Here is a 22743-nt window from a genome sequence, read left to right as displayed (position 1 = left end):
AAGGCTGGTCCCAAAAAACCGTTCTAATTTTTCACTTGATTCCCTCGGATTCTTAGTTGTGCTATCCCATTAAGCCAAAACAAATTAGCTGCCGGATACATGGCAGAGTCAAATCAGCTGCCAGGATATAGCATCACCAGTAGCGGGCCGAGCGGCACAGTCAAAACAATAGCAAATGAATGCACAAAATAATGAGATATTCCTTTTATGGAGAAGATACTTCTAGTGTACTATTGGACATTTGGACCCCCAAAGACATGGGAAGAAAAAAGATCTTTCATTTGTCTGCACTACTGTGACAACTAAGAGTCTCCCTTAAAAAAATTTTAGTATCTCGTGCGAGAAGAACCCAGACAAAATCTCAATGCTTATAATAAGCCTTAATGTAAGAAGATGTTGTTGGAGTTTGGATACTGAAAGAGACTCCAAAATCTCAAAGCCAAAAAGCCAAATCTTTTATTGCTTTCAATTCACTTATACTTTCTTTGATTCTACTTTCCTTTTCTGTTTAATTTTTCTCATACATATCCTCCCTCCCATTTAAGCCAAAACCCATCACTAGAGAGAAGAAGACAGTAGAAGGATCCCATTTTTCTAATTGAAAAATGGGTATACCTTCAGATGATGTTGTTCTTATCAGTCAATCTGAAAACCAAGAAAATTTACACATAATTACAGTAAACTGTCCAGACAAAACTGGTTTGGGTTGTGATCTTTGTCGAATAATACTTTTGTTTCAGTTGAGCATTGTCAAAGGAGGTAAGAACTAAGAACTAGCAAAGATCATCCTTTTTTATATTCTTGTTTTTAACGAAGCTATCTCTGAGTATAGTCTGTTGGTTGGTTTGTTTTGTGTCTAGATGTTTCAACAGATGGGAAATGGTGTTATTTAGTGTTCTGGGTTGTTGGGAAATCAACAACTAGATGGAGTTCATTGAAGAACAGATTGGTAAATGCATGTCCAACTTGTTCATCAGCTTCTGAGATTTACTATTACAAGGCTGAATCCTTTAAAAAACCTAAACCTTCTGAGGTTTTTCTATTGAAGTTGTGTTGTAATAATAGAAGTGGTCTTTTGCATGGTAAGATCTCCTTTTTTACTTGCTTCAGAATTCAAATTGGATCTGTAATTTTAGTATTTTACTTGTATTTGAGAAATTGGGGTTTCAAAGTATGAATTAGTTTAGGGGTTTGGGGCATTTCACTTGTTTTCGCTTCCTGGTAATGCAGTTGAATCAAGGGTTTATTGTTGAAGTTAAAAAAATGGAACTAGGGTGTTGATTTTGGTTAATTTTGGAATTTTGGCAGATGTGACAAAGGTTCTATGTGAGCTTGAGCTTGTTATAAAGAGAGTGAAGATATCTACGACTCCAGATGGGAGCGTCATGGATTTGTTCTTTATAACAGACACAAGGTTCGACATTTTGCATCTTAAAGTAGTTGTGTGTTTTAATAACTTTCATTCATCTTGTTGAGTCTCCATTGTACTAGTTGGATTTGATAGAAAGCAAATTACAAGTCTAGTTAGAATGTTGAAATTGCTTTTACCTAATCAAGAATACTCATCTTCGTAAACGATTCAGAATTTCATATGACAGATGAAAACAAAGGAAAAATGGAAATGTTCGATGCACTATATAGGTTCTGCCATTTTGCACATTGTGCTGTACCATGCTTACATTAGTTGAGTTGGGATTTTTCTTCTTTTCTGTACTGCATTTTGATTTTTGTTTGTGGGTTTGTAATTAATTAGGGAACTTCTGCACACAAAGAGCAGACAAGAGGAAGCACACAGCCATCTCAAAACTGTTTTAGGGGATGTAATGATAAGCTGTGATATAGAATTAGTTGTCAAGGAGATGGCAACTTCTTCGCAAGGGAACACTTTTCTTCCGCCTGATCTTGCAGAAGAGATGTTTAGCTTAGAGATGCCAAAAGAACCCACAAGTGGGCACTCCGATCAGAAAACCGTATCTGTCATTATGGATAACCATCTCAGCCCAGCTCATACTCTCATCCAAATTCAGTGTGAGGACCACAAAGGGCTGCTCTATGACATCATGAGAACTCTGAAGGATTATAACATTCAGGTTGGTAAAATTGGGTAACCCCACAAGTAAAATGCATTAACTTAAGAGCTTTTCTCCCTTTTGAATTACAGTAGCTGCTGAAACTTACTTGTTCTGAACATTCTTCCTGACGCTCTCCCTAGTATTCTTATACGCGGTGTTTCCTTTACTGCTGAAACTTAGTTTTTGATTGTTCTCCCTTAATGATTTTCCTAGGATTACAACTTCTCTTACAAATCCAGCATATGTGCACAAGTATGTGCTTTTGACTTACTTTCAACAAGTGCAAATTGAACTTAGTTTTTGCTTTGCCTTGATTATGTTGATTAACAAAGACTACCCAAATAAAAGCTTATTTGGCAAGCCTTTGGGAAGAAGATCTTCATAAAAAACCTTAGTTGAAAATTTCCATAGTGGACCATTTGCAGTACATTGATCTTTTATTACTTGTGTTTTATTGGAGAAGCTTTCCTTGCTATGTGTCAGATTTCTTATGGACGATTTAATACGAAACAAGGAAGGAAGTGTGAGGTTGATTTGTTTATAGTACAAGCAGATGGTAAGAAGGTTGTAGACCCAAACAAGCAGACTTCATTATGCTCACGCCTGCGCATGGAACTGACCCATCCACTCAGAGTGACAATGGTCAGCCAGGGTCCCGACACAGAACTTTTAGTTGCTAATCCTGTGGAGTTATCTGGCAAAGGACGTCCTCTTGTTTTCTATGACATTACCTTCGCCCTCAAGAAGCTTGGCACTTGCATTTTCTCGGTAGCGTATCTTTCCCGTTATACTTAGTTAAAGCCTCAAGCATTTACATATTCTTTTACTGAAATATACATGACTAATGCCTTTGTTGTTCAGGCTAAGATTGGGAGACATATAATTAAAGATCGAGAATGGGAAGTTTACAAAATCCGTCTTGACGAAGGGAATGGTTTCTCACTATCGACCAAAAAGATTGAACGTGAAGTGAGGAACATGTTGATGGGCTGGGAGGCGTAACTACTATACTACACTACTCAAAGAATGCTTCCACGCGAACATTAAGTGGTAAGAAACCCTTCTCAGACAAAGCTCGCACTGTACAGTTTCTTTAAGGAATTTCTTGTCATTTCTTAAAACTAAAATGTAAATTATGAAAGTGCATGTAAATAGCTTAAAATAACAGGGTGAGTTATCGTTACTGCAATGCACGAAACACCTCACCGTGTCTTGAGTTTGTTGTTGCTACTACATACGTGAGCGAAAATGGTAACTGAAAGGTGAAGTAGTTACGGAGAGAAAGATGAGTTGAGCTTTCTGCTTTCTGTTGGGGGTGGTGTGGATCATGCATTCTATTTTTGTATATACTACTAAATAGGCTTTGTGTTTTCTTCATTTTCTTCTTTGTTAATATTTCCAAAATAAAAAAGAAGTTGATATTTGAACAACGTTCATTTGAGTTGTCTTCATGTCATTCATGGTCTCTGGAGAAACCAATCTGTTTCACAGGTTGTGGGATGGAATCTACCAGCTCCATTGCCTAGCGGTTTTGAATCTTAATTCTTGAATAACAGACTACAAACACAGAGGTCTCGAATTTGTGCTATAGTTTCTTCAACTCTTCAGGTGTTCTTGTATTTGGGCCTAGCGAGAACTTCAACATTTCAAAAAACCTTCTCTCCAGAAGAAGGCTTAATCTGTCGTGATCTATCAAGCCACGGTCAACCAAACATAATTCAGTCACAGTTGCGTGCCTATTTGAAATTTGAACGTGTGATGCCGACCACAATAACTTGAATGTTCACACAAGTTCAGTTGAGAAAGGGATGGACTTTCACATTCAGACGCCATGGATAAAAATCTGAATTGATAATTTTATGATGCTGACACCGCTAAAGACTATTCGCACAATACCAAACGGTCTTCCACCATTGAAAAAATTGTCAAAATCAGCTACACAATCGTGAACAACATGAAAAGATGTCAATTGCAATCAGTGCTGTGAGTTGCATTATTGAGCCTAACCATCTGTATTGCATCTGAAATGACCAAAATCCTACCACTACTACCAGATAAACACTTATGAACAAAAACGCCATCTGATCCAATTCCCCAACTGCATCATTTTTGAACCTCTCGGCCTCTTCCTCTCACGAGACTCTCTGCACCACGTGATATGTGGGAATTCAAACTCTTCTTCTTGGTATAAAAAAAAAAGGACATGAATGACAGCAGCATTGGATGCATTCAAAGATTAAGACATTAAAAGAGAGTTCATTTTTTCCAATAAACGCAAAGAAAAATTCTGCAGCATTTACGAAAGATTCTGACACTCTCGTGACTTTTTATACCATCCATGTAAACACCGCTCCTTTATTTCTTTTTTTTTATACACCCAATTCCAAATGTTAAGTACCAGCATTCAATACCCATCACCACATTCCATTACCCAGCAGTTATTAATCAAGTTGGATATATAAAAAAAATCAAAGAATTTTCATTTTTTTTTCTTGTATATTTTATGTACATCTCAATCACAGGCTGTAAAATTGCAGGTACTACCTAAACCTATTCTTACACCAAGTAGTACCACATCATAAAAACAACTGAAAAACCTGGCCCCACTAACCCCACCGTCACTACAAAGCTTAGCTGTCTTCCACTCTTACACCTTCAATCTCACGTGTCGCCACGTGATTAGGTTGAAGTCTCGGTTCTCTGTGTGATAGATGCAGCATTTTTGATAAACTATCTAACAATTGCCATGTGGCGTCTCCTGGCTGGATGAACTCGTTGAAGAGCAGTGCCCGTTGATTAGACGGGTCCCACAGGTTTTTCTGTATGGTGGTGAGGTTGGTGGCTGCCACGTGTTCGAGGATGGTGGCGAGTTTGTTTACGTCTTTTTCCGGTACGGTTAGAGAGATTTTTGACCATTGGATTTTATCTGAGTAGGGTAATCGAATGTTATCAGCTATGATCACGGGTATGCAACCTAGGGCTACTGATTCGACTAGCCTTGGACTCCATGGAGCCCATCCTAATGGACACAGACAAAATACTGACCGTACGATCTCTGATTGATATCCATCGTATCTACGACGTTTTAGATAAAATTTCCGATTCCTACTGAACTTTTTCCATATCTTCGTCCGAATGCCCCTGAAAATACACAAGAAAGCTAGCATCAGACAAGGGTAACATGGTAACTTCAACAAGGTCACAAATGAAGAGTAAAAGCTTAAAGGAGGTTGGAAAGTTGAGAATTTATTACTTGCTGTAAATTCGACCATTTATGTTCTTTGGGTGTAACTCCATTTTGCCCCTAAAAAAGGCGAAAATGTCTCTTTTGCCATTAGTCGCATGTTTCAGAGTTGAATGAATTTTATGTGGTGAGACGTATGGTGGAATCACAATATTCTCAACTTCTTGACATGGATGCCGGAATCTGACCCCAAATGTTTGCAGAATTATTGACTTCTTCAGAAAACTTGGAATTCCATCTTCAATTGCAATGTCCTCCTACAATCAACAAACAGCAGCTCAATCAATTTCTCAAGAACCCCATCATTTCAAAAAAAACACAAAATTGAACAGAAAATGAGAATTAATTAGAGACTTACCATGGGATGAAAACAAGCCCCATAATCATGAGAAGCAACAAAAACATGATCTTCACCCTGACTTCGATTCCAAAATGGTGCGGATTCAGAAACAAATTGAATAGCTGATTTTATTAAAGGTCTAGCATGACCCAATGATGGGAACCCATTTGAAGTATTGAAATTACAAGATACATATACCGGAACGAAGAAAAAATCAGCTTCAAATGGATTCAATGTACGCACATCACTGTTCAATAAAGCTTTATGTATAGCTACTTCTGATGCAAACAGATGATTACTACATCTTCTGTTTGTTAACCAATCAGTGTTGTATTTTGATGGGAGATCATAGATGTATACTTTCAATGGCAATATCTCAGACTCTGTTGCAGATGGGATTGATTTTGGTTTTTGAACAGAAGAATCTTCAAACAGAGCTCTAGAAATAACAGAGGAAGATGGGTTTGTTGAGGTTGAAATAATGGTGGTTTTTGAAAGAGAAGAAATGGGTTTCATGTTGTTATTGATTGTGATGAGAAAAGATGTGAAGAAATAAAGAGAGAATGAAATCCAAAGAACCCATTTGAAATATCTATAGAAATAATAACTCCTCTTATGATTATTATTACTATTTTGATGATGATGAGGATCTCTGTTCATCATCTTGACATTATAGAATCCTCTATTTTTAGAGATTCTTAATTTATTAAATTCCGACATTTCTTCATCAAAATGTTTATATGGAAACCAAAAACAACAAAAGAAAATGTGTTTATCTAGATAGAAGTGGGTAAAATGGAGCTATCATTTTTGCTGATGATTATGATGTTGTGGAGGTAATGAAGATGATGAAACAGTGTCTATCAGCAATTAGTTGTTGTTTGGGTGTTTGTTTGTTTTCTTGTTTCCTCTCTTCTCTAGCAAACTTTTGTTTGATTGATTCAATATATTAGTAGGTTGGAATTTGATGTTTCCCTTTCATTTTCTAGTGTGTGGGGATTCTTTGTTATATATATACAGAAGGGTAAAACAGAGATTTCACTGTTTTAAGGTTTGTTTTATGGAAAGGGTAATATGGGTATATTCTGTATTATTCAACAAAAGTCATACGTTGTTAGCTAATCAGATTCTCAGAATTTGAGCGCCTAAATGGATTTAGCCTCTCGAAAACGAGGCTTGAACAGGGTTAGAGACTAAAATGCCCCTGATAGATTAAAAATATTGCTTTTTAAAAATGAGTGGGAGCTTTTTGTAAGAAATAAAATAATAGCGACCCTCTCGTGCAATAAACCGACTTTAGGTTTCTTTATCTTTTTCGAAGACTTTTTGAAGCTTCTTGGGAAATGAGAAATAAGAATACAAAAATGGTGATTCAGTACAGATGACAGTAAGTTGATAATATAATACCGTCTTTTAATGTCTCAAAATGATCATTGGATTCTATTATTAATCAGTGGAGGAGAATGATATTAATTTCGATCAGTGTTGCATTTTACGGCCTTGATTAAATGAACTTGAATTTTCATGGCATAACTTATCGGTTTTTTTTTTTTTTTTTTTAGTTTAATGGTTGGATAATGCTGTTGGGAGTTAAAATATAATGTAGGCGGAAAGCTCGGTGAAAGTGGTGTATGTTTTGATTTGCAGAGGGAATAATGGAGGTCCCAACATGGCCCGACCATAAAGAACCCCCTTCCGAAAGCAAACAAAAGGTTTTCCGGTTGAAATGAAAGATAACATCTAATTACTGTTCAATCGTTAGTTGGTTGAAAATTTAGAGATTAATAAGTAATTTCATTTTGTACTATAAAATATTAGGGTGCCGACGAGTTTTGAATTCAGATCACTATAATTTTGTAACTTCAGTTTTTGTTTAGGATTTGAATGTGCACAACTATTAATCAACAATAACACTGTACGCTTGGTCACCAATTAAGATCTTGTCCATGTTTATCACTAGTGTATCATTATTTGGGTAGTTGACTTAGTTGGTTTTTTATGATAAACGCTGTTATGTGTAAAAGCATCCAGCAAAATAGCTATATACAACCAACAACATATATGCTGGTCAAATAATTCATCCATTACCATATTTATTTGAGTTTCTGACTACTCTTTTATAGCTACATAGTCAAAATGCTGTTTTGTCCCGCCTCGTGCAACTCCTAACAGTCATAGATTAAGATGCCAGCCTTGATGATCTAGATAACATGTAAAAGCGTTTCTGTTTTTAAAAATCATTCTGAAATTGTGTATCCCAAACTAATCTAACGGTGTATGACTCTACTTCTTCGAACACTTTCTTACTAAGAAAAAAGATTAGGATGAAAAAGAAACCTAGAAAGCAGAAACAAATCTAATCTGATCCCATGTATTTTCTAAAGTTAGCTAGGTGGCATGCAGCGTAATTTATTTTATAACCCAACTTTTTATTAAGAAGTTTGCTTAATTTATTTAGTTGTTAGACGTAGTAGTAGTAGTGGGCGATTGAGCTTTTTGATTGATTTGCCTTTTTATGTTTAGTTCTCTTGCACGGCAAGCACCTTCATTCAAATGGACACTTCTAACTTGGCTTCCAATCCAGTATTTTGGGTCCTACGCAGCACTTACACTCACCTATATAGCCTTCTCCAACCTTTTAACCAATAATCTAGCATTACCTCTACACCATTGCCACCTTTGAAACATCTTAATCTTAAACATGTCAGGCAGACAAATGGTACCCCGCATGATTTTGTGGGATGAATTTCTGCTCAAGCGTTTTCTAAGATGTTAAATATGATCTGATAAACAGTCGGATTCGCATTCAGTTTAGTACCCACCATTTCTCTTAAAACATTCAAAATTTCCAGATTTAAATTTTAGATTGAAACATAGTGATCCAACGGTTTAGAAGTCGCTTGAGCTGAAGGCACTGTTTAGTCAAGCACTGTTTAGCCGCTTGAGCTGAAGGCACTGTTGTTCCTCGATTGATCACTATATTAGTCAGGTGCAAAATAATGAGTATTGCTAATGAGTGGTGTCAGATTATTGCGAAGGGCACCAAAATCCGTATAAAATAAATGATCCTAATTTATAACCGAATCTCACTAAATTTGATCAAATTAGGTGTTGCTGTGGAGTGAGAACACTCACTCATTCATCAAAATCACTCTCATTGAAAAGAATGAGTGATCGACAGTCTTCACTAGACGGCTGATCTTCTGCCTCCTTAGAAAAACTTGTGTTAGGAGTCTGATCTTCTGTCTTATGGAGACAAAAAATCAAAAAAAAATATAATATTAAAGTAACTGAAATCATGTTGGGGAGACACATGATCAGCCGTTTAGGTGATTTTTTTTAGCCTATCCCATGATTAAAAACACACTCTTTCACTCAATTTAGCAGTGAATGAGGCCTTGCTCTTAACCATGCAAAATAATTGGTGAAGTCGGCACTGGTTCAATTATGCAAACAAATAGCGAACTAATAAGCAGGCAAGGCAACGAGATAAGGTCTGCAATAATATCTCAGCACTATAGCGTGAATCAAATATCCTTCTTGTTACGTAAATTAAAGCCAGGGTGCAAAATTTGGTTAAGTAGCCGTTATAGAGCGGTTACTGTCAGGCTATTAAAATATCCTAAAAATACTAATCCACATGACGTAGATAATGTACAACTACACGTTACCATACTGTTAGGCTGCTGGCTGGCCATGGCTTGTATTAGATTTCAGTTATTCATTAACTAACTATTCTAAATCTTCATAAACCAAACGAAGTGGGATATGGCCCTTTTAGGGTTCTAATCCCTTAAAACTTTAGACACTGAAATCCTGAAAACATATCCCGTTTTGTGCCCAGACATTATATTCCATGCCATCCAACTCCACCTCAACAAATTCGCTATGCCCCGTTGACATTTCAAAAGACAAACCCACACAACACCTCTATGATACAGACGTTTTGATTCCTCAGGGGAACTGAATGTGGAGAAGAACATGCCATATTCAGAAAGAAAAGAAGAAAATATTCGTTGAGAGTTGGCAACAAAATTGTAAAAAATTCATCAATGGATAATGGGGTCCTAAATTAAGGCCAGCACATAAAAGGTGCATATGATGTAGAAAAGTGCGTATAGGCCGGTCCTTTCCACCAAGGGAGGGGATTTTAAAAATTGGATCTGGATGGCGAAACGTAGCCATTTTATTACTGACCCCATGACAGCCTATATATACATATCTTCTTCAACTTTAAATCCAGAGGAAATCAATTCATGTGCCCACATTTGGGGTCTCCGTCCCTGAAAACTACAGTATATGGTAAGTGCTCACGAAAGATTAAGCCAGAAAATCATACAGCACGATCATGTCAGACTTGGCCAGAAGAGTTTGTGCGCGCCTAATCATGTTTGAGCCCGACCAAACCCATGTAGAAAACGGCTTAAGTTTAACTGGGATCACATTTTCTTGCATCAATTAAGTGTAGCTACGACCAAAGTACTACAAACTGAAACTAACCAGAAACTAGAACTAAGAAAATTTGACTAGTATTTATGTTTTCAAACTTCTTCAATCCAAATCACATTTTGGTAGATAACAAAGTATTTTCATCCAAACAGTACACAAATTTTGACGTCCTCATAGCTTCCAGTAAATGCCCAATTTGTGCAACATGCCTGAGACTACACCCCAGAATGTGATCTCGGCGAAAATCACGTATAACAGCGTTCCCACTTTCTGTGATTTCCAGACATTAATGAAGACATGTTGTTCTATCCAATGTACCTGTTGAAAAAAAAACACAATCTTTTAACGTTAACTAAACATGTTGATTGTAAAAATTTAAATCGACAGGAGCGCGATAAAAGAGAGCAGTTGTTCAGAGTTATACTTACGAGTGATTTTGCAGGGGTTCCGTAATACCATCCATTTACGGATGCAGCTAAGATACCCTGAGCTCCCAGCACAAAAACTAGCATTGCATTCATTCCTATCCATTCTAGGAATAGAAATGGTGCTCGAAATCCCCAAACGTCTATCCGTTCAATTTCAGTACTACCAAAACTAGTTAGTCGGGTTTTCTAATATAAATAAGAAGCAAAAACACTCTGCGAATAGAGTTGTTGTTTATATATTTACCAGGATGTAGAAACCGGAGAATACGATACCCGCTATGCCTGCTGTAAAACATACATAGCTGAAGCTGTACAGTTGCTTATTCAATGGAATGGCTGCAAATTTTCAAAAGAAGGTTAAGATTTTCTAATGGTCATGCCTCATTGATTCATTCAGAATGTAGCTCACCATCTGTAAAATGTAGAATTTTGGCTACGACAATCAAGACAAGCGCCGCTGATACCCATTGCTTAAGCCTCTCCACGTGGCCCTGCAATTAGCTTAATTCAGCTCAATTTTTGATTGATTATAGATTGTGTGAAGAAGTTAGCAGGATTATTAACCTTGAAGTGAATAAGAAAATGGCCGAAATGCACCCCAATTGTAGCGGAGACGATTGCTGAAATCGAACTGTAAAGACGTAAAACAAATGAAATCTTAACCAAGATTGTTGTCTTATGTCCTGCGACTAGTGTTGTGAAACTGACAGACCTCAATAAGCCTTCTGGTTCAAAAGGACCAAGACAGAAACTAGGAGCATTATCGCGAAGTGGACCGGATTCAGGATAACTCAGTGTACAAGCCTGAACGAATTTAGATGCATTAGGACAGGAAATAATCAACAGAATTTGGATTGCAAATGATTTGTGTACAGACCTTTAATCGGATCCATACAGGTTGATTATACAGATGGTTAACACCCCAAACTTGTCTGTCCACATAACCTACTGCATTACGCGCTGGTCCTAGATCGCCTCTCATTCCACATTTCACCTGAAAATCCCAAGCTACGTACCGTTTCGTAAAACAAAACCCTGGGTCTGAACATGTCGTTAGCCTGGGAAGCTTTGTTACAAGATACAGAATCTGTTGTTTTTAAAAAAAATGAAGCATTAGAATCTTGTAAATGGGATTTGACTCTTAAAATGTCTTAGATTTCATACACCTTTCTAGCTTGCATCGGAATAAAACTACTAGAAAAGAAAAGATGAAAGTGAAATGTGAACCCCATGTTTGAGTTGCTTTACTTGGTGCTTGTAGGATTCACCCAAATGGTGAGATGGTAGAAAGTGGCTAAGAAGCTATTACAACAAGACCAAAACCATGCTGGGTATTAAGTTTTGCTATCCAACATACATGGTGTGGACTTGAAATGGGACAGTATTCAAGGCAAGGTCTATATACCTTTATTGACTGCTGGTGACAGTTCACATCCTGAGTCGGAACATGTAAATCAATTGCTGAGAGAAATCTGGGTGACAATGAAAGAGGAAAATCAAATTTCTTACACTGCTTATAGCAAGAAGTGTAGTTTAGGGGGGAAAGGAAAAATATGGAAATAAGCCACTCAGCATCTACAAAACTATGATAAAAGAAACAAATTCACCAAAAAGAAAAGTATAAAATGGCAATAGAGTAGAGTGGATTCACTGGCTACACCAGTTTTCTTACCAAGTGTGGGTGTCTTATTTATCATTTGCTGTACAAGCATATATACATTTGGAATAGTCAAGAGGACGATCAAAGAAATATAAATCCTGGTCGAGATAATGTACTTGTACTTGTGCCTTTGGAGATTTCTCTCCGCCAGCCAAATATCCTGTCAACCACGAAGTACTGCGTGTCAACCACCCTTTCTGTGCCTGGGTGTGTGCTTCCATACTCTTACGCTCCTCCTCAAGTAAGATGTCAACCCACCTCTTTGCCATGAATTCTTTGACAGCTTCAACTCCTTGCTTCACAATCTCCGCAGGAGGAATGAAAAGTGGATTCTGATCCAAGTTAAGTTTGGTAAGACTGTCTAGGCGGCCAAATGTATCAGGAAGAGCACTGATCTGGTTGTCACTAATATCTACTTCTTTCAGGTTGATCAACTCTCCAAACGTGACAGGAAGCTCCCTAAAATCACTGAAGTTACTGCTTAAATTAAGAATCTCGAGATTAGTTAAGAGCCCAATAGCGTCTGGAAGACCACGTAGCTCATTGAAGTGTGCATCCAAATGGCGCAATGACTTCATTTCACAAATAGAACTGGGAAGGGAACGAATTTTGTTGAAGCCGACCAAGAGCTTCTGCAGATTCACCAATTTTCGTTGGCAAATAAGTCAGCTGGTTATAGCTTGCGTCCAGCTCCACTAATGATCTGCATTATGAAGCACTACCCTACTTTGTAAATGACGAAGTTATGATGAGCATTGAAAAATGTGTTTCTTAATTGATAATCTGAAAGATAAAATGGGTTTCCAAAGGAAACAAAAAATCATTAGATTACCTGCATCTGATAATACTGCCGGGGAAAGCCTTGAGCTCGTTGGTGGACACATTTAAATATTTCAGATTCACCAGCAACCCAATAGAATCTGGCAATGACTCCAGAATGTTCGATGAAAGATTAAGCTCTTCTAGCTTTTCTAGTCCTGCGATTGAATCAGGGATGACCTGTACCACATAGTCAGAAAATCAGAAAACTTGATAGATGTAACATAACTACATAAGTAATAACTGCAACAATGATGAGAAAAACTAAACACATTTCAGAACTACAGAAGCTCCTTCATGCAACTGTTTTTAGACTTACATAACTGGTTAATTACTTAATTGTAAGTTAATAATTCTTGTTTAATTTGGAGCTCATCAATTTGAAAATGTATACAAATGATAGTGTCTAAACTATTTCACTTCCAAGCTTACAAAAACCGGAAGTAAAACCGGATTTGAAACCTTACGAGAACAGTAAATGCTCGAAAGAAGTAAACTAAAGCTTGGACATCTGCAAACTTTAACACAACAGAGCAGACTCTATGTCAAGGATGACCTCAATCAAAACCAAGATAAGTAGTAGCCCAACCCCAATTTCCGAAATAAACATTCAGACATCAACAGGTTCAAGCAGTACAAAGTCACTTTCTGAATCAAAACACAAGGTCAAACCCCCCCAAGATTTTAAAAATCTTCTACATAGTTTGCTTTGTACTCACAAGTCACAACATAACTTTGTGGTTCTAAGTTTTCTACAAAGATCACTTTATGCTGATGACACGACTCCATGATTCTAAATTTTCTACAAAGTTCAATTGTACTTACACATGAAAATCATGATCAAAGCGTGTTAAAACTTAGGTAAATCACGTTCTTATCTTATTCATTGTAATGCCGTAGCTATTTATACATGACTCAAACTTGGTGAACAATCCTTCCTAAAGCACCAACTTGAGCCTTTCCTTATGGGTCTCAAATTCGTGACTTACATGGACAATACTTTCCATAGACTGACCACTACGGTCTTGGAAAGATATTACGACACTTTCCTAATATATCGCTTTCCTAATATATCGCTTTCCTTAATACCCCCTCAAGACGGAGCATGTAGGTCACAAATGCCCATCTTGGACAAAAGACCTTGAAACTGAACTCGGCCTAATGATTTTGTGAAGATATCTGCCAACTGCAACTCCGTAGGCGTATAAGAGGGTGAAATAATTTTCTGTACTATCGCATCCCTGATGAGATGACAATCCACCTCTATATGTTTGGTTCTTTCGTGAAAAACGGGATTCTGAGCAATATACAATGCCGACTGACTATCACAAAGGAGACTCATTCCCTGTGTATGACGAACTCCCAAATCACCTAGTAATTGCTTCAACCACTTCAATTCACAAGTAGCTGCAGCCATAGATCTGTATTCTGCTTCAGCTGAACTACGAGAAACTGTGTGCTGCTTTTTGGTCTTCCAAGACACTGGTGAATCTCCAAGAAGTACAAACCACCCTGTCAATGATCGTCTAGTCAAAGGACAGCTTGCCCAATCTGAATCACACCAGCCTTTTAAACTTAGACTACTATCAGAGTGCAACAGAATTCCTTTCCCAGGATTCTTTTTCAAATATCTAACCACACGAAGTGCAGCTTCCCAATGTTCTTGTCTTGGATGTTGCATAAACTGTGACAAAGTATGCACAGAATAAGCTAGATCCGGTCTAGTCACAGCCAGATAAATCAATCTTCCTATCAGTCGACGATACTTTTTTGCATCACTCAGCAACGGCCCCGTTGCCAAAGCTAGACGATGATTAGTTTCCATCGGAAACTCTGCTGGTTTTGCTCCTAATAACCCCGTCTCCATAATAATGTCCAATGCATATTTCCGTTGACAAACATAAATACCTTGCTTACTGCGAGCTATCTCCAAGCCCAGAAAATATTTCAATTTTCCCAAGTCTTTCATCTTGAAACACTGTCCCAAATATGTTTTAAATTTATTAAGCTCCACTATATTATTTCCTGCAACAATCAAATCATCCACATACACCAATACATTAAGTTGCATCTTTCCTTTGATCATAGTGAAAAGAGAATAGTCTGAATAAGATTGCCGAAAACCATAATTCTTCAAAGCTGTTTATAGTTTTGCAAACCAACAACGTGGAGCCTGTTTCAAACCATACAACGATTTCTTCATTTTACATACCATATTAGGATTACCTTTCGCAAATCCAGGTGGTATTTTCATATACACCTCTTCCTCCAAATCTCCATGTAGAAACGCATTGTGTACATCCATCTGATGTACTTCCCAATTTTTAACAGCTGCAACAGCTAGAAAAGTGCGCACTGTTGTCATTTTTGCTACAGGTGCAAAGTCTCTTTGTAATCTAAGCCTTCCACTGATGATTTCCAAAGATCACCAATCTTGCTTTTAAACGAACCAAATTCCCATTTTCATCATACTTCTCTGTATATATCCATTTACTTCCTAGTGCCTCTTGCCCTCCGGCAATTCTTGCAAACCCAGGTACTTGTTCTTCTAGTGCTCGTATTTCTTCTTCCATGGCTTTCCGCCATCCTGGATGTTTCATTGCTTCTTTAAAGTTGCGAGGTGCAGAACCAGCCGTTATAGCTGCAAGAAATTTCTTATACGTGTAGAAAATTATCACAACTAACATAATATGTCAAAGGATACGGCGTACCTGAGGAGGATGATTGTGATGAATGAAGATGAGATGGACTATTTTCTCGAATGGTGTGCGTCACAAATCCCTTAAGCCTACTCGATGGAATTTCGTACGCTTTCCTTTACCCATATCACCTTCTACTGCAACATCATTGCCCGGACTCACAAGCTCAGCAGATCGCTCTTGAACTGCTACACTTTCTCCTTCTATCGAGTTACATCTTGAACTGCTACACCTTCTCCTATTGTCGCAGTCACACTGTATACTACAGCTTCTCCTGTCGCAGTTACGCCTGGTATACCTACAACTCTCCTACTGTCGCTGTTACGCCTGGTACTGCTGCACTTTCTCCTTCTGTCGCTGTTACATCTTCATCATCACTCCAGTCAAACGCTGGATCAACTGATCAGTCTCAGCTGATACACCAGTCACCTCGGTCTCAATAGAATGACCAGGCTGATCAGTCGAAACTGTTGTCTGCTGCACAATGCTTCATTCTTATATGGGAAACTATTCTCACAAAACTGGACGTCTCTTGACACTAGAAATTTTCTTGCATCCAAGTCATATACTTGCCATGCCTTTTTACCAAACGGATATCCAAGAAAAACACACCTCCTTCCTCTACTTGCAAATTTATCCCCTTTATTACTTTGATCATGCACATAACACAGGCATCCAAACACTTCAATAGGTTTTTTCCAAACAATATTTCATACGGCGTTTTATTTTCAGAATAGGTGTAGGAGTACGATTAATCAAATACGCAGCTGTCAATGCGCATTCTCCCCAAAACCGTATTGGCAAGTTGGCTTGAAATCTCAAAGCCCTTGCCACATTCAATATATGTTGATGCTTTCTCTCCACTCTTCCATTTTGTTGCGGAGTACCACACACGATGTTTCAAAAACTATCCCATTAGTCTTAAAATATCCACGCAATGAATTAAACTCGGTACCATTATCACTTCTAACAATTTTGATATCTTTATCAAATTGTCGTTTCACAAGAGCAATAAATCAAGAAACGTTCGTTCAACTGCCGTTTTATTTTGAAGCAAATGAATCCACACACCTCTTGAAAAATCATCTACTATTGTTAAAAAATATTGTGCTCCACAAGACGATGTAGCCCTATAAGGACCCCATAAATCTATATGAACAACTCAAAAATACAACTGGATTTACTTAGACTACTAGCAAAACTACTCCTATGTTGTTTCGCTCTTGGACAAATGTCACAAACTTCATTATGCTTCTTCAATCTACTCACACCCGGCAACCTTTGCAATACTTTTTCTGATGGATGTCCCATTCGTCGATGCCACAGCTCGTATGATCTCCACTGACTGCCATAACTTCAACTTGAGGCACACCACTGAAAATATATAGTCCACCTTGTCGTTCACCCACTCCAATCACCTTCCTCGTCAACCGGTCCTGTATAAGACATAAACTGTTAGTACATTGTACCGTACATACTAACTCATCAATAAGTTGTGTGACTGAAATTAGGTTACAAGTTATTTGAGGCACATAAAGCACATTATCAAGTATAAAACCGCCTTGCAGAATAATAGTCCCTATTTTCTCAGATTGTGCATATTTTCCATCTGGGAGTCCAACAGTACACATCACAATATCTTTCACATCAATCATGTCATCTCTGCTACATGTGACATGATTTGTAGCTCCCGTGTCTATGATCCAAGTCGGTTTAATTTGCTTACCTTGAAGCTGGGACGTATTTTTCTTTGCATTCAAAAAGTCAAGCACCTGTTTGAGTTGTGTTGCGGTTACTCCCATCAAATCTGAGCCGTCTGAGGAATATGTACCACTTGACTGCTTTGTCTCTGATATATTTAGATTATGTGCTCGAACCTGGTTGCCAGTTCTTTGTCCTCTACCTCCTCTGCCATTCGCAAATCCACCACGACCTCTACCATCGGTTCTTCCTCCTCGACCATATCCTCTTCCACTTCTAGGTTTATCTCTCCACCATTCAGGATATCCAATAAGCTGAAAACAATCTTCATTCGAGTGTCCTTTTAGAACAACCGGTGTGATGATAATACCTGGACCATCACTCGATCCTAGGTGATATACTGGATTCTTCCTCTGCGTATCATATTCTATATTCTTGTCTTTGTTTGATGATTCTACGTCACCACCCATTCTCAACGATTTTCTTTTCTTCTCTTTTTTTTTTAGGGTTTTCAACTGGCTCGTGATGCCATGTTAAAACTTAGGTAAATCACGTTCTTATCTTATTCATTGTAATGCCGTAGCTATTTATACATGACTCAAACTTGGTGAACAATCCTTCCTAAAGCACGAACTTGAGCCTTTCCTTATGGGTCTCAAATTCGTGACTTATATGGACAATACTTTCCATAGACTGACCACTACGGTCTTGGAAATATATTACGACACTTTCCTAATATATCGCTTTCCTTAATAAAGCGCAATCCTACTGCAAGTTCATCTTTGGTCTCATCTAAAATCATTCAAAGTAAACAGTGAAATTCAAAAACTCTGAATTCTAAAGAAATACTAACCTGGAGCTGATTGGTAGAAAGATCAAGAGAAACCAATCCAAGAATTTGTTTTATTGAATAAAATTATAAAAACTAATAGTACTTACCTTGATTTTCCCGGCAGATCTGAAAAATCAACTCTAACCCGGAAAGATCAAGGATTCTAAACAAAGAAAATAAGTGGCTGTGTGTTTTAGAGAGAAGAGAGGAAAGAGAAGAGAACGGTTTTTAGGAAAACCACTAGACACGTACTAGATAGGTGACCCGTAGTCAAAGATATGGTCGAAACAAATTAGCCATGTGTATGCAGAATTTTACTGGTCCCCCGACTTTTTTTTTATTTTTTTGGTGGAAATTAAGTGTTTAGCCCTCTCTACACTCTTTCTTACTCGAATGGTCTTTGACTTAAGAGTTTGTTATCTTGACAATCATTGGCAGTGCCGGCCCCGAGGCAAAGCATCCAAAGTACTGCTTTGAGCAGCAAATATTTTGGGGCAGCAAGATTTTTTTGTGTCAGTTCTTTTAATACAAAAGTCCACGATTGGAGATTTATTACAAGAGAGAAAAAAAATAATCCTGGAGGTATTTGCGGCGAGATCTTAATTTGTTATCTAGTTTTTGGAAACTGTTCAAAAATTTTCATAATGACCATGCATAGGGGCATCATTATGTATACTATCTTTGGGGCATCAAGATCTCAGGGCGACACTGATCAATATAAGAGAGAATGCTTATTTGCATTGGAGAATGCATTTGTGGAGAGAGAACTTCAAAAATTCATGAATATTTGCATTCCCAAATACAAAGAAGCATTCTCTCTTATATTTTATAGTTTTTTACGCTTTTCGATACCAATGATTGGCCTTATCTTGTGCACAAAATAACAAAACCCTTGACTTAAGAGTCATTTTTAAGAAAATTAACTCATTTTGTTGAAATGACCCTTAGAAAAGAAGGAGGTGTTATAGCCCATGGATGTGCGGTCCATTAGACTACTAGGGTTTTCCCTTCTACTTGTATAAATAGAACACTAAACCTATGTAATGGGGTCTTCTCCTATGGTTAATAGAAAAGTTCTTCTCTCTTCCATTGTTGTTCTCTCTTTCTCACTATCACTTCAAAACGTTATCTCGCACGAACTCTAACCGTGCGGCGAATCTTTGACATCAAATCAGTGAATCAATTTAAGAAAAGCACTTTCGGCGTTTAATCTTGGTACCTTTATTTATCCTGTGTTTGTTCAAATCATTGGTTTGCGTAAAAGGTATGAATTTGTCGGATCAGTTTCATTGTTTTTTTAAGAATCAAAAATATATTTTCGTCCTATATGCTAAGTTTTGGTCATAACTATGTCCTGCTATGAATGATTTGTCCTGATATGAGACCTATTCTTCTTTTGATTTGTTACTATGTCCTAGGTATAGTTTTAATCCATGATTAATTATTATAATATTATAAAGATGCCCTGATTTTGCTTGTGTAAGAAATCATTTTGTCTTGGTCTCCTCTATTGATATGTATATAACATTAATATATGATTTTTGATGTTGTTGCGTCAGTTTGGTCAAACTTGGTTTATCTGTCCATACTTTGTTTGTTCACATGCTATTCTGTAAATCTGTTTATTTTGACTTACTACCCTACCCGATTGTGACCTATCCATGTACTTGTCTACTGATTTTTATTTTACTATTTTATTTGATTGTGATTGCAAATGCTTTGTCATATTCTAGTCTATGATTGCCTGCTCACTTCTAAGAAATGGTCTCACATAGGATAAATATATGCTTACTCTTGCTATGTCTTATCAGTCACATGGGTCTATTAATGGATAAATATTTTCTCTCTGTATATATTATATATATTTCTTATTCATGATTAAATATAACATATATTTACTGCACTGTGATTGTACCACCTATATACTAGTTTGTATTAATAAAGAAAAAAAAAGGGTTTACCCATGTCTGTACGTTTTCTTTTGTAAGTCAGAGAAGACTATTCATTAATTTTTGTTTCCACTGATTTGCCTCTTTTATCATCGTATGAATCTGTTTACATTTTTATTATTGTTTGTTTATTATATCCGATTTAATGTGATGTGGCACCTATAACGTATGCTTTATGATTATTTTTCTTTTTTGTGAAATGCCAAGAGTTTTTTTGTCCGTTTGTGATTGTGTATGTGTGTTGTCTTTCTTTATTACGAATCCCCATCTCAATGCCCTGACTATAATTAATTTCTTTCAAATTAACATGTATGTACCGTTCCTTCTTATTTTAACGTATGACGTTGGGCATTTCCCTATAACGTATGCTCTTCAATGGATGATTGGAATACATTTCTTTAATGATAATAATTATTAATATATATATTATTACCATTATCATGTGGTCTATCATATGTATTAGAGTTTTTTATTGTGATTCAATTAATATAGTCGTATCATGCAACCGTTACTATCTTTTGTTTGTAACTTTTTTTGTATCCAATGCCGCAACTGTTGTTTATTTATTTTTAATCTGTACTACTAATGATGATTGGAACTTGTGTATGCATATATTACTATCGTTTATTTTAATTTTATTTTTACAGCATTATACTTACTTAACAAAGGGCCTCTAATAATGTATAAATTTATTATTGTTCAACCTATGATTTTTCTGGAGGTGTAATTGTGCCAAATGCTCTTGTATCTCATATGAATTATATTTTTTTTACTTTTTTTGTGTGTATTTGATCGTGTCTATTATAATATCACCTATATTTTAACTTAAAAAATGCCTTTATCTAAACCGTTAATGGGGCACTGTCGTCCTATGGATTTTGACTCAACCGAGATATTTTAAGAACCATAAAGAATTTTGGTTTCTCACTCCATAAGCCATTAAGAAACTTGGTCATACTAATGTCCTTTAGCCTTGTCTTATGTAGATGAGAAAGACGGAATATATCTGACAAGAGTTTGGACTGTTGGATATATATGGACTTGAATATCATCGTTGGATGGATGATGTGAAGATCGCTTTTGTAGCAACAGAATGCACCCACACCATCACACCCTCTACTGAAAAAGATGCTTCCCCAGCAACTGAAAAAGAAAAGGCTGAAGCCCTTCTATATTTGAAGGAACATATTGACCCTAATCTCCTTTGGGGATACCAACACACAATGTGTCCTAAAGAACTGTGGGATGCACTAGCAAGCCGTTTTGGGAGCATTGAGGATTGCCTTATCCCACAGTTGAACGAACAATGGAATGACATCCGGTTTCTTGATTATGTGAAGGTAGGTGATTTCCAAAGAGATATGCTTAAGCTACAAGCACACCTCAATTTCTGTAGGATAAAACTTCCAGATAAAGATATGATTCAAAAGACATTGTCTACTTTCCCTTTGTCATCGGTTATTCTAGCCAACCAATACCGCATAGAAGTTGATAACAAGAGAATAACAAATTTTAGTAAGTTGATCAACTTATTGCGGGTAGCCGAAAGGCACAATGAAGTTCTAGCAAACAACAATGCTAGAGCCCCCGGGAAGAAGAAAATTCCCGAGGCTAACTATGGCAAGGATAACAAAGGAAAACACCACAAAGAAAGGAGGGTTAAAAATGATTCATATTCTCATGCTCCATACTCACGTGGGGATAATAACCCACGTGGAAGAGGAAAAAAGGGTCATCGTGGTAGGGGGCATTGGCGTGGAGGCCATTCAATACCTGGTCTAGAGATGCTACTTCTGGAGCTAGTGGTAGGGGAAACACTGTTGAAAAAACACATAAGAATCCCACACCTAAGAAGGTAGAGAATGGCAATGCACCTTGTTACAGGTGTGGAATCTCCGGACATTGGTACCAGCAATGCAAGGCTAGTGCCAAGGTAGCAGCCAGCTACAAAAAGTACCGGGAATCCATAGATCAAGAATCTCACTGTGTGGAAGAACATGATCATGCCCCAGAAGTCAACTTCACCATTTCACACTTCCAGGGAAAAAAGAACCATGCCCTTATGGAAACACCTGACTTTGATTGATTGTTATTTTATTTTTATTTATCCTTTGATCCTAAAAACTTGTTTATTTTTTTTCTTTGTGGTTTAGAAGACTTTGGTTTAAATGTTTCTTTTGATGACTTAAACTATGTTAGGTAGTCTTAAACTATAGTTGTTTTTTTTTGTTGATGGATCAGTGGTTTTTAATTTTTATGGGTACTAATTATGCTTTGGATTTAATTTGTTTTACTGTGATAATCTATTGCGTGATTGAATTTTGTGACCGAATTCTCTGAAGTACCATTTACTTGTAGGAATGTCATCCTCAGAAGAGATTGAGTGCCTAGCTGATAGTGGCTCCACATACACTATTTTAAGAAATAGGCAATTATTTGTTGACTTAATTCCTTATAAATCCTCTATAACTACGTGATTGGATCATCACAAGTGATCATTGGGCGAGGTAATGCTCAATTTTTGTTGCCAAATGGCACAATGATTAAAGT

The 22743-nt window shown here is 37.1% G+C and overlaps 4 protein-coding genes and 1 pseudogene across 5 annotated transcripts; 2 read left to right on the top strand and 3 right to left on the bottom strand.

Moving 5' to 3' along the window:
* The first annotated feature begins 393 nt into the window (after positions 1–393).
* LOC113338223 (ACT domain-containing protein ACR10-like) lies at positions 394–3513 on the top strand. The gene is made up of 6 exons (XM_026583678.1): positions 394–759; positions 861–1082; positions 1309–1414; positions 1754–2090; positions 2556–2840; positions 2934–3513. Exons 1-6 carry the CDS (start codon positions 606–608, stop codon positions 3072–3074), a joined length of 1245 nt encoding a protein of 414 aa, XP_026439463.1. The 5' UTR covers positions 394–605; the 3' UTR covers positions 3075–3513.
* A 1000-nt stretch (positions 3514–4513) lies between these two features.
* LOC113339050 (probable glucuronoxylan glucuronosyltransferase IRX7) lies at positions 4514–6640 on the bottom strand. Of its 2 annotated transcripts, XM_026584453.1 has the most exons (4): positions 5675–6640; positions 5326–5573; positions 5118–5213; positions 4514–4998 (listed from the first exon to the last, which is right to left on the bottom strand). In XM_026584453.1, exons 1-4 carry the CDS (start codon positions 6374–6376, stop codon positions 4995–4997), a joined length of 1050 nt encoding a protein of 349 aa, XP_026440238.1. In that variant the 5' UTR covers positions 6377–6640; the 3' UTR covers positions 4514–4994. The 2 variants fall into 2 exon arrangements, with proteins under 2 accessions (XP_026440238.1, XP_026440237.1); XM_026584452.1 differs by having other exon boundaries at positions 4518–5213; positions 5675–6639.
* A 3636-nt stretch (positions 6641–10276) lies between these two features.
* Positions 10277–11765, bottom strand: LOC113338583 (heparan-alpha-glucosaminide N-acetyltransferase-like). The gene is made up of 8 exons (XM_026583969.1): positions 11700–11765; positions 11411–11620; positions 11246–11337; positions 11098–11164; positions 10943–11024; positions 10772–10869; positions 10534–10671; positions 10277–10423 (listed from the first exon to the last, which is right to left on the bottom strand). The coding sequence occupies exons 1-8, from the start codon at positions 11763–11765 to the stop codon at positions 10277–10279; spliced, it is 900 nt and encodes a 299-aa protein (XP_026439754.1).
* Positions 11766–12219: 454 nt separating this feature from the next.
* Positions 12220–18316, bottom strand: LOC113338582 (annotated as a pseudogene).
* Positions 18317–21251: 2935 nt separating this feature from the next.
* On the top strand, positions 21252–22052 carry LOC113338580. The gene has a single exon (XM_026583968.1). It carries the CDS (start codon positions 21252–21254, stop codon positions 22050–22052), a length of 801 nt encoding a protein of 266 aa, XP_026439753.1.
* Positions 22053–22743: the final 691 nt, after the last annotated feature.

The sequence above is a fragment of the Papaver somniferum genome, unplaced genomic scaffold (assembly GCF_003573695.1).
Source record: "Papaver somniferum cultivar HN1 unplaced genomic scaffold, ASM357369v1 unplaced-scaffold_19, whole genome shotgun sequence".
NCBI lineage: Eukaryota > Viridiplantae > Streptophyta > Magnoliopsida > Ranunculales > Papaveraceae > Papaver > Papaver somniferum.
This window is presented reverse-complemented; position numbering and strand designations above follow the sequence as displayed.